The 12072-nt window shown below is 34.8% G+C and overlaps 1 protein-coding gene across 6 annotated transcripts; it reads right to left on the bottom strand.

Annotated features, from left to right (window-relative positions):
* Positions 4773-11413, bottom strand: LOC107639365 (B3 domain-containing transcription factor ABI3). Of its 6 annotated transcripts, none has more exons than XM_016342834.2 (6): positions 8513-11412; positions 7954-8046; positions 7212-7312; positions 7050-7102; positions 5539-5615; positions 4773-5369 (listed from the first exon to the last, which is right to left on the bottom strand). In XM_016342834.2, exons 1-6 carry the CDS (start codon positions 10340-10342, stop codon positions 5205-5207), a joined length of 2319 nt encoding a protein of 772 aa, XP_016198320.1. In that variant the 5' UTR covers positions 10343-11412; the 3' UTR covers positions 4773-5204. The 6 variants fall into 6 exon arrangements, 5 of the variants coding, with proteins under 5 accessions (XP_016198320.1, XP_016198322.1, XP_020976860.1 ...); XM_016342836.2 differs by having other exon boundaries at positions 7050-7096; XM_021121201.1 differs by lacking the exon at positions 4773-5369 and having other exon boundaries at positions 7050-7096; positions 7954-8068; positions 8513-11413.

Genomic DNA, 12072 nt, shown 5'->3' with positions numbered 1-12072 from the left:
TGCCTAAATATATAATATGCTTACTAGCTAGTTGTTTTACTTGTTGTACATGTATATTACTTGTGTTTTACTTGCTTGCATTTTCTGTGATTGTTAGGGGTGTTCATAAAAAAAACCCAAATATGGTTAACCGGTTAAAAAACCATAACCACATTTTGGTTAACCAGTTTAATAAAACAATTTTAAAAACCATATCCATATTTTTTAGAATTGGTTAACCAAAACCAAATTAGAAAAAACCGATTTTTAACCGGTTAACCAAAACCTTTCTCTTTTTTCTCTTTCTCCTCCTCCTCTTTCTTCTCTCCTTCTCTCTCCCCCCCTCCTCTCTCTCTCTCTCTCTCTCTCTCTCTCTCTCTCTCTCTCCTATCTCTCTTTTTCCCTACTCTCCCTCCTCTCTCTCTCATTTTCCTCTTTCTCCTCCTCCTTTTTCTCCTCTCCTTTTCTCTCTCCCCATCTCCTCTCTCTCTCTATTATCTATCCCCTTCTCTCTCTTCTTTTCTCCCCTATTTCTCTCCCTTCTCCCTCTCTCTCCCCTTTCCTTCCCCCCTCTCTCTCTCTCCCTTCTCTCTCTCTCACTCATTTTTCTCTTTATCTACTCTCTCCTTTCCCTCTCTCTGCTTCTCTCTCTCTCCCTCTTTCTCCCCCTTCTCTCTCTCTCTCCCTTCCTTCTCTCTCTTTCTCTCTCTCTCTCTCTCTCCCTTGTCTCTCTATCCTTCTCTCCCTCTCTCTCCCCTTCCCTCTTTCTCTCTCCCACTCTCTTTCTCTCCTTCTCTCTCTATCTCTCTCTCCTTCTCTTTTCTCTCTCACTTCTTCTCTCTCCTTGCCCTCTTTCTCCCCCTCCCTTCTCTCTCTTTCTCTCTCTCCTCCCCTTTCTCTCTCTAATCATCTCTCCCCTCCTATCTCTCTCTCCTCTCCTCTCCTTCTCTCTCTCCCATATCTCTCTCCTTTCTCCTCTATTTTCCCTTCTCTCTCTCCTTCACCTCCCCTCTCTTTCTCTCTCTCTCTTTTTTCTTTTCTCTCTTTCTCTCTCTCGCTCATCTCTCTTTCCTTTTCTTCTTTCTCTCTCTCCTCCTCTTCCTCTCTTCCTTTTCTCTCCTTCTCCTCTTTCTTTTCTTATTCTCTCTTTTCTCTTTCTCTCTCAACCTTCTCTCAATCTCTATCTCTCTTCTATCTCTTTTCTTCTCTTCTCTCTAAAGCGAGAGAGAAGAAAGAAAGGAGGCAAAGATAGAGGAGGAAAAAGAAAAAAGGAGAGAGATAATAAGAGATAAGAAGGATAAGAGAGAGAGAGAGAAAAAGAGAGAGAAAGAGGACAAAGAGGGAGAAAGAGAGAGGGGAGAGAGAGAGAGAGGATGGGAAGAGAGAAGGAGAGAGAGATAGAAAAAGAGAAGGAGAGAGATGGAAAGAAGGAGATAAGAAAAAGTTACTCGTATCATTTAGAAAGAAAATTATTTATATTAGAAAAAATTATTTATAGAAAATACTGAAAAGAGATAAGAAAGAAAAAGGAACGAAAGCAATGGAAGGGACTTCGTTATTTACAAATGTTACTCGTATCATTTAGAAAAAAATTAGATTAAAAAAGGTTTAAAATTTTGGATTTTTGTATGTAAAAATATTAATTTTTGTGTAAAAATCTATTTTTACATGTAAAAACCAATTTTATGGTATAAAAACCAATTTTTTAGTATAAAAATCGGTTTTTTGGTACAAAAACCAGTTTTTGTGTAAAAATTTGGGTTTTTATATGTAAAAATATTAATTTTTGTGTACAATTTTATGGTATAAAAACCAATTTTTAGTATAAAAATCGGTTTTTTGATACAAAAACCGGTTTTTTGATATAAAAATTAATTTTTTGTACAAAAATCGATTATTTTTTAAAACCGGTTTTTATTTTAATAACTGGTTAAAAACTGATTTTGAATTTCACTAACCGGTTAATAACCGGTTTCATCATGTAAAACCAATTTGGTTAATTAACTAATACTATATTTTTGGTTAACCAAAAAATTGGTTTGGTTTTTGGGTTAACCAAACCATGAACACCCCTAGTGATTGTTTGGTGCTGAGGAGTTTAGGTAGGCAGTAGCGATGGGATTGCATGGAGGGTAGGTTGGCGAAGACTGTGGGGACAGCGGTGTGATTTAGTGTTAGTTAGAAATCTCCTAAGATTAAATAACACTATTTATGGTTTATGGTTTAAGTTATTTATTTTATTAAGTTTAAATATTCTGTATCGATGTGAAGTTCTAGGATTGCCTTTGGCGTCCTGAAACTTTATATCTTACATATTGGGCACTGTTACCAAAATAAGAACCTCTGGTTCTCATACTATATATTGTTGTTGTTTTTCAGATGCATATCGCAACCCACCTCGGTGAGTTTGCGGACATGGTGACAGAGAGAAAAATGGTTTCTCTTTGTTATATTCTGCTTTGCTTCTGTTGCAGTTATTCTCTCATCTTTTGTATATCTATAACTTTGTTACCTTAGAGGCCTTCCTTTAAACTTTGAGAGATAAGAAGTAAACCTTTTGTAAAACTCTATTGTATATCTTGACTAGTCAGCCTAAACTCCGCAGGTTGTGACTAGTTCTTTCTGTATATCATATATATTTACTTTATTTATCTATTAGCTGCTACCATGTATCTTAGAACTTTAATGCAAGGTTGTATAATGTTCTGTTCTTATCCTGCCTATGCGTTTAGGTATCATGTGTGAACACTTCGCGTTTTGAAATTTTGCTTCATGCGGCTTTGAACTTATTTCCTTCATCGGGCTTCTAGTTATATAAATTCTTGAAAATATATTTTATAATAAGAGCTTTAGAACTGTCATGACACTTTGTTATCCTTTGCATTACGGCATGAGGTAAGACTTAGGGTAATAAGGTATTACACTTAAGACCAGGGACGTCCAACCTTCTCCATGCATCCACATCGCACGTGGTCACCACCCACGTCCCACGTTGAGCCAATCCAAACCCCTGCTAGGTGCATCTCAAATCCAAGACTTAATTCGAATCCACAAAGCTTAAGAAAACAATCAAGCACCAAAGATTGGGCTTCAATTTAAAGGAATTATTCTTAATTTGTAAATGATAATTAGAAAAAATATATTATGTGATTTTGTTTTAATTAATTGTGATTATTAGGTTTTGTTTTGGAGTATTTAAGTATTTAGAGAAAATCCTGAATTGGACACTTGATTACCCCCACACACTTGTGAACCCTAACTTTGTGTTTTTGTATCATGAGCAACTAATCTCTTCTGTTAAGGTTAGAAACTCTATTGATTTTTGATGAATTAATGTTATTACTTTTCTATCTTTAATTATTGCATTGCTGTTTTCTAAGAATTGGTTTCTGTTCTTCATTATAAGGACTTGGGTATATTAGAAAATAACTCAAATCTGATTCAGTTTTTTTCAAACATGGAAAAGATGATTAACTAAATATGTGTTTGAAACCTTTTCTCATAATTCTATAAGTTTTGAAATTGATTTTGATAAATGACATCTAATCAAACCGGAATTAATCTTGAAGAATTATGCGATGTTAAACTGGATATCATGCTTAACCTCTTATCATAACAGATTGTTTAAGGAATTGAACATTTGTTAAGATGATGAGAAATTGAGATTTGATTAAGTATCATTTACCATAGAAACATCTCTGCATGATTAGGTGGACAGTAAAAAACATTTGTTCTGAAGTTTCAATATCTTTGAAATCTTAACGCTTTAATTTTATTACTCTTTCTACTCAATTACTGCTTACTTCTTTTACATTGTTGTTTTAATATTCAGAAAATTTCAACTTAAGTTTTTTATTGTCTGACTAGAATAATCAGTTAACTAATCGCTTGGTTAATCCATTAATTCTCGTGGGAACGATAACCCACTCACCATGGCATTATTTGATACGATTCAATAATGCACTTGACGAGTTGTGGTTTTACAAAATTCTGCATGAGAGAGAGAAGACACAGCGGTCAAAGACAAAAAGAGAGAAAGGCAGGGCCACGAAGAGGAAGAGGGAGAGAGGTGGTGGGCACCATGAAGAAAAAGAGGGACGTGGAAACGATAACCCACTCACCATGACATTACTTGATACGATTCGATGATACACTTACTGAATTATGGTTTTGTAAAATTCTATATCAGAAAGAGAAGACATAGTGGCCAAAGACAGAATGAGAAAAAGACAGGAGCTACGAAGAGAAGGAGAAAGAGAGGTGATGGGGCACCACGAAGAAAAAGAGAAAGAGTGACAACCATGGATAGCAAAGAATGAAAAGGAAAGATGAACAGGGAGAATGAAAAATGGTAAACTATTGAAAATAAAATGAGTTGCGGAGAGAGAAAGAGGTGGAAGATGCACGAGAGGAACCGGAGGAACATGGATTTGGGAGGATAAATTTAAAATTATAAAAGTGAGATAAAAATGTAAAAAATTAATATCTCATAAATAACGTATGTGCCTCACTTATTTAATGGTACACATATTTAGTGTCTCTATAGCCTGTATCGCGTGGTCGTGTCCATCCATGTCTTAAAGAGACAAAAACAGCAACCAAACACGGCCTAAAGTAGAACACTACCTGTATTATTCCACATAAAACCAAGAGGGGTAATTGCTTTGGTACCTAAGCTATTTCAAAAAGTTAATATTAATATTTAATTTAAAAAATACAAAAAAAATTTAAATCTTATACAAATTTAATGTCCCCGTTTAAATGACACAATCATATACAAAAAGCACTATTCATTTTGTATGCAACTTAAATTGTAAATTATCCCAATAAAAGTTATAAATAAATGGAAGTCATACAATCTTCTCGAATTCGATACATATACATCACCATCACACCAAAACAAAATACAACTTCACATAGTAAATGGACACCACATAGCACATACATATATGCCCAAAATCCAGAACAAATCTGTGGGCACTGTGCAGCGGTTTCCATTTATGCACTCGAGAAATAGGACAGGAAAAAACTACCAGGGCCAGAGACATCTTAGGGTAAAAAATCCACAAAAATCAACCACAAAAGAATCTCAACCGTTGCTTTGGCTATCCAAGCTTCGTTCGTCCATGAAGGAAAACTGAACTGATGATGTGCATGGTATTCAGAGTAGTCCCTTTTATTCTACTACACTATAATATAATATTATTATTTTATTATTATATACTCTATTTTTCATTTTCTTGATGAGTGGATGATGACGTGGCATTCGTATGAGGTTCACCAGCTGTAGGCACCGCATTGTTCCCATGCTGGTTTTTATGAGATTTTCCTGTTTTCTTGCCCTCTGCTTTCGCCCCTTCTTGTTGCCTTACTTTAACTCCTCTTATCATCTGTTAGCAAAACTATTTATTATCATTGATATTCCCCACCAATTAAATTATATATCAGCTTTCTTCAAGAAAATAATTATTGGCACAATGATATATATTTCAGACATCAATCTACGCAATTGGATTAGAAACAATCTATAAAAATTATTGACCAAGAGGAGGGTCTTACAAATTTTCCACACTTCACATCTGAATATATCACTATGAAATCTCCCTCTTGGAGTCCATTGGCTTTAACAAAATCACCTGAAAAATTTAATGAATACATTAAAACCCTAATAGCTAGTAACGAGGACTTACTTTAGTGTGAAAATCGTGGGAACTATCCTGACAATGTGAAAACTAAGGGAAAACCAAGAAGAGAAAAGTAGCAAAAGAGAATGCTACGAGACTTTCTTATTCCGTCAATATCAGTTATGTTAAATTCTAGACTTCAAAATATAAATCCTTAAGCCTAAATCCTAATATTGACTAATTAAAAGTTGACTCGGAGAAAATATGTATATAAATCATTACGACTGCCTTTGCTTGGGCAACACCGCCATCAATGATAATGACGAAATAATTTAATTAGGGAGCTAACTATTTATTGGTAGAAATTTCATTAACTTGTCATATAAACATTCATATATACTATATATATACATTCGAAGCTACGTAACATCCAAGATCATCCAAGATCCTACGAAAAAAATTCGTCAAAAAGCAGATAGAAAGAATATTCAAAGCAAGTAATGGTTCTATTGGAAGCCAAGAGAGAAATAAATAGTGTGTTTGGCATTTTGATGCGTGTGAGTAAATGAGAAGGTAAGTAATAAAAAATATGGTTGAAATTTATCATAAAAACTTAGCTTCTCTAGTTTCTTTACGAAAATGCATTTTGTAAATTTACTTTATACTTGTTTAATATTCAGTTTTTTGAATTTTTTATTAAAAGTAAATTTTATTCTTTTCACTATATTTACCTTTTCTTTTTCTCTCTATAAATTCAAACACCCAGCAATGTTAAAAATAAAATTTCTAATTACCAAACAAAAAGGATGAAAATTGAAAGCCAATAAAAAAGAATTGGATAAAGTACTAAATTGGTCTCCTACTGGTCTCCTACGTTTGAGTATAATCCTATTTTGGTCCTTAAGGTTTAAAGTGTCTTATTTGAATCCGAAAAAGTTTCATTTAGCTTCAATTTAGTCTCACCGTGAGGTCAAAATTAAATAATTAACAAAATATTCTATATGACAACCGTACAAAAACAAGTTCGATAATTTGGAGAACTAGTACAAGCTCCAAAGGCACAAAATTAACCGCTGATGCATTAATACATTTATTTATCATTCTCCTTAGTTCAATAGAAAATATTTCATTTATATTGTAAGAAAAATGATAAATAAATGTATCGATGCATTCATAGTTGATTTTGTATCTCTGGAGCTTGTACTTGTTCTCCAAATTATGGATCTTGTTCTTATACTACTGTCATGTAAGACATTCCGTTAATTATTTAACTTTGACCTCACAACAGGACTACATTAAAGCTAAATGAAACCTTTTTGGATTCAAAAATGACACTTTAAACTTTAAAGACCAACACAGGATTACGCCCAAACGAGGGACCAATTTAGTACTTTACCCAAAAGAATATTAGCAAGTATAAGCCAAAATCATAGAAATGGAACCAACCTGTGTTCTCTAGCAAATACATCCTGCTTTTATTGTTTGGCCAGTATCTGATGCTCCAAGGAGAAACAATTCAAGAAAAGAGAAAATTTAGTTTCAATGAATCATAAAGATAAAAACAAGACAAATGAAATGTCAAAATTAGACAATGAAGTCTCGGAATACCTATAGCGCATATTCCAAACACGAGAGGTGCCAATATCTTCCATTGTTATAGTGATTCCATCCCTTGCCTCTAGTTCTGGTAGATGTGTTTCTGCCTCTTTCTGATTACATTTTTTACACAACCAAATGAGAAATCAAATTATTACATCATACATATGGGATTTTTAAATTTGTTTACACAATCAGATTGCACATGAAATTATTACAAATGTATGGGATTTTCTTTAAGATAAGCATTATGTTTCTTCGATCCAATAATATAATTAACTTATCCAAAACTTTGCACAATAATACAAGTCATTTTATTTGTTTAAGAATGTTTTAGCATTTTCTTTTAAGAATACTAAATAAGGCAAGTTCTTATTTATTTTGGCTAAATTTTTTTTGTTACCAAATATTTTCGTCTAACAAAATCAAAGGCTAAATTAGTCTAAACAATTTATATATTTGTATAATTATGGATTTCTCAATATCTGTAATTATTTTTAACAAAATACCTTGCACTATTTGCGAATTGGAGTATAATGATCAAAGAGCAACGATTTAATAAAAGAAATCTAAAAGGATAAAAACAATAATGCTGGTGAGGAAAAAAAAGTCGTCCAAACAGCCTAAAGTTACCTTATTTAACACTTATTTTTTGTAGAGTACATTAATAAAACCAAAAGTAACAAAATTTATTACTAATAGTTTTTTCGTTACTAAATACTCCAGGGTAAAAAAAAAAGGAATGAATGATTACTTTTGGCAGAACAATTCTTCCCAGACTCCCAACATCGCTTTGCTTCAACACCTTTTGTAAAAGGAACCGTAAGTTCTTCTCCGACTTCCAACCCTACCAATGAAACATGGAACATCTATAATCAATCAGCAATGCTAGAGAGAAAATAATCCAAAATTAAAATTAACATCTACAATTTCATGCATATAACATCTATAATTTAGACTTATTATATTTAATATTACTCATTTATTTCTGTGATAATTAATAAAGCAAAATATAGTAACTTTTAGCCGATTTCTATTCTTTCCCAAACATTTTGTAAATCAAAACACTAAATCCCCCCGGTCTTATAAAAAATATACGGAAAATGATACAAAAACCAAAACAAGCTACATCATCATTAATCACTCATTAACCAAATTGAAAAAACTAGTCAACATTAATATGATATATATCATAGGCATCAAACGACATTCTTACACACACTCATAGGTCGTACATTAACCACACAAAACATCTAAGATTAACTTACCAATGCAAATCAAAATATTAGTAAGGACTAATAAGATCCACCAACCTGTCTCCTATCAGATGAGAGCCTACCCTGATGATGATAATTCTGTGTCTGCATGGCAGGTTTATCCACCACAGCCGACGGTTCCGCGGGAGCCACGGGCGCAACGGAAGCAACAGCACCAGCCATAGTTGGCCAATACACCCAATTAGCCGGAGCTGCAGATACAACACCAGTGCAATTTTCACCACCAACACCCAATCTTGTATTTGGATCAGAACCCTGACTCTGTAGATTAATATGATGCCTAGAATGAGAGGAAAGCCTTCTCTGCCTCGCCATCCGCTTCTTCCTCGCTTCTTTTGTAGCTGAGGGTCCTAATCTTATCAATCCATCACCAGGTCCATGGAAAAACTGATAAGGGTACTGGTTACCGAAGCCACCAGCGGCCGGAGGTTGAAAACTATGGTCCCCAAATGGCTGGGTATAGTAAGGAGTAACAGTGTATTGAGAAGGAGGCCATGAGTTCGCCGATTCCAGCATATGGTATTCATTACCAGCCTGAAAATTATTGCTGCCATTGATGGTGTTTGCAGAGGCACCGTTTGTGTAAGGGTCGCCAACATACCCAATCGTGGGTTGTTGAAATTGCGGCTGAGGCTGAGACTGAGACGGAGGAGCGGCTGCCATTAGAGGCACTTGATCCATCCATGGTTGGTGCTGGGTGAAACATGTGTTTGGTTCAATGGCAAAAGAACTCGAAGCATTTGGGTTGTTCTGATGAATCGGATTTTGAAACTGTTCCGTGAAAGGGTTTGCCACTGTGTTATCGTTATTATTTTCCTTGCGCCTTCTACTCTGAAGGTGGCTGGTTTGAACCCATTCAAGAATCAGCTTCAACAATTGCTTCATAGCTTCTTTTCCACCGCCCAATCGCATAGCAGCACTCTCTATTGTCGACTTCTTAAGCTTCACGCTCCTCAAATCGCTCGCGGATACGCTATCCTTGTTCGACTTCAGCCATTCCAGGAACACCATGCTCATTTCATCATCCGCAATTGCACCACCACCACCACCATCTCCTTGGATCTCTGCATCGTTATTGTTACTGGCTTCCCACAACCCAAGAAGCTGTTGATAATTATTGTTACTAACACCTTCCACTACTGCTTCTTGCTGTGGTCTAAGAACAATAAGATCATTTTGATTATGAACTACTGCAGGTTTTTCTTGCTGCTGTTGTTCTTCTTGCTGTGGCAAAACCTGATCCTCTTGTGTGAATTCCGCTAAGGGATTCTCTTCGCCTTGGAAGATAGACGAAGGGTCAAAGAACTCGTTGGCTTCTAGAAGCTCCATGTACCCAAAAGTGTCCATCACATCATCCATGCAATCAACGTCACCAACAACACCGTCAAACCCACCTTGATCGGGAAACTTTGGCTGTGAAATCTCCATGGAAGCTGTTGAGGACAACGCTCCCGTTGCGTCCAGTGGATCATGATGTTGCATGTAAAGTTGCTGTTTATTACTGCAGTTCCATTCTCCGTTGTTATTATCCTCCGCTTCTGGCTTCAGAACTGCCCAAGAAGAAGCAGACGACGAAGACGAAGAGGTTGCTGCGGTAGCCGTTGTGGTCGAGGTGGTTGAGCATGCTAGATTCTTCAATGGAAGTGTTGGAGTTGAAGACGAAGACGATGATGAAGACATGCATGGGAAATCTGGGAGAGGAGGGAACTCGTCGTAGAACATAGATGCATCTGTTTTCACATCCCCAACAAGTAAATCTTCTTGTTCTGTTGTTGTGTTGAGCCACAAATCTTTATCTGCATCATCAGCATCTGCATAAATCTCTGCATCATGATGATTATGATTGTTGTGGTGATGATGATCCATGGCTCCAAAACCAAGAATAGGGTCTACTGTTTCCGTTTTTGCCACCCTTGCATGCAGATCCAAACCTTGAACTCCCACAAAACTAGATCTTTGTGAAGGAGAAAAAAAGGGGGGAAAAAGAAAAGGACTAAGAAGAAATTTTAACTACACAAAAAAGGTTAAACTTGAAGATCTTTGAGTTATGATGGCTTGCTTATTGTGTGGTGTATGTTTAGGGAAAGGGAAATATAATATATATAGAGAGAGAGACAAAGAAAAAAATGGATAAAAAAGGGGTATGGTATGGTATGAAGGGGGAGAGAGATTGATATTTTTATTTATTTAATTCTTTCTCTCTTTTTTTTCTTTGCCTCTGTGTACGGATAAGTGCAAGATATGGGAAGAGATCTGGTGTAGTATAGTGTTGTTTCTAGTTAAGGAAGCAAAGAAGATAAGGGCCCGCTTTTGCTTTCAAAATCCTATGAAGAGAAGCAACATAAAGCATCTGGTTCTTCTATTTCTATACATCAACACAATCCACAAGGTGGGATATCAAGTTGGCTATATATAACATAAAAAGAAATAATATAGTAATTGAAGACCATCACAAAAACGAACCCTTTCTGTTACCTTCAAAGAAAGCGACTTTCTTTGTAAAAATATCTTCTTAATTAATATTTATTCTCAATTGTGTGTTTCGCTATCAGAACTCTTTAACAACTAAGTAAAATTCTTCTACAACAGCAGAAGAACACATACACATGCAACTCAAACTCAAATCGCAGAGAAAATGAAGGAATAGTATAGCAGAAAACACAAAAAACTTGAAAAAGAACTTCTATATCTAGTTATGGTGGATACAACTTATTACAAGATGAAAGAAAACACATTAAATTCAACAAAAAAAGAGATGTATGTGAGTGATGAATGTTACAAAAGAGTGAGAGAGAGATGGAGAGATTCTTCAACAAACCCAGGAAGCCAATCAAAAAAGGGTTAATAAGAACATGACCATTTTTTTCTGAGACAAGGCACATGCTTTAAATTGACTCACTTTTAATATTTTTTAAACCCTTTTTTTTTAATTTAAATTAAATTAAATTAAATTGAATTAAATTTATCGACTTTTCTCTTTCTTAGATAAGTTCAAATGATGGTTTTCCGTTTTCTCACTAAGCAAAAAACAACTGAAGTGAAGAGAGAGACAGAGAAAGGGGTTGGTTTGGTGGGTTTTTAGAGAGAGAGAGAAAAGCAGTTTTGGTTTTTAGAGTTGCCGCTTGTTTTGTTGAGGCGCTCTACCTCCGGAATTTGTGCCTGCAGCCATACATACGTTCCTATACCTGAATGGTGAGTCCAAACGGTGCCACAGTCTTTATTAGAAAGGAAACTCTTACTAGAGAATAGAGATCGCACACCATCACTCATGGGAATTTTGTTTCATTTTTTATTATTTTTAAAATTGCAATTCAAGAAAAATTTCATTTTAATTTTATTGTTAGGATAAGTACCAGATAAGTTTTACTCAATCTTTAAGAAAAATATGTTCATATTTGTTATCTTGGGCATCAACATATTTTTGCTGTCTGAAGTATGAAATAATAATAATAATAATAATAATAATAATCTATATATTTATACTATTGTTCTAAATTATTATCTAAAATTAGATTTGAATCTGAATATAAAGTCAAATATTTAAAATTGAAATATTTAATCTATTTATTAGGATAGTAAAATATTTTGACGTCCAC

Source organism: Arachis ipaensis, chromosome B04 (assembly GCF_000816755.2).
Source record: "Arachis ipaensis cultivar K30076 chromosome B04, Araip1.1, whole genome shotgun sequence".
In the NCBI taxonomy this organism is placed as follows: Eukaryota; Viridiplantae; Streptophyta; class Magnoliopsida; order Fabales; family Fabaceae; genus Arachis; species Arachis ipaensis.
The sequence above is the reverse complement of the archived record's forward strand: the minus strand, read 5'-3'. Positions and strand labels throughout refer to the sequence as shown.

Coding starts and splice junctions, on each gene's coding strand:
- LOC107639365 (XM_016342834.2), bottom strand. CDS start 10,342: ATGGATCATCATCACCACAACAATCATAATCATCATGATGCAGAGATT. Junction 7,313..7,953: donor GAAGAATTGTTCTGCCAAAA/GTAATCATTCAT, acceptor AAATGTAATCAG/AAAGAGGCAGAAACACATCT. Junction 7,103..7,211: donor GTTTGGAATATGCGCTATAG/GTATTCCGAGAC, acceptor TTCTCCTTGGAG/CATCAGATACTGGCCAAACA.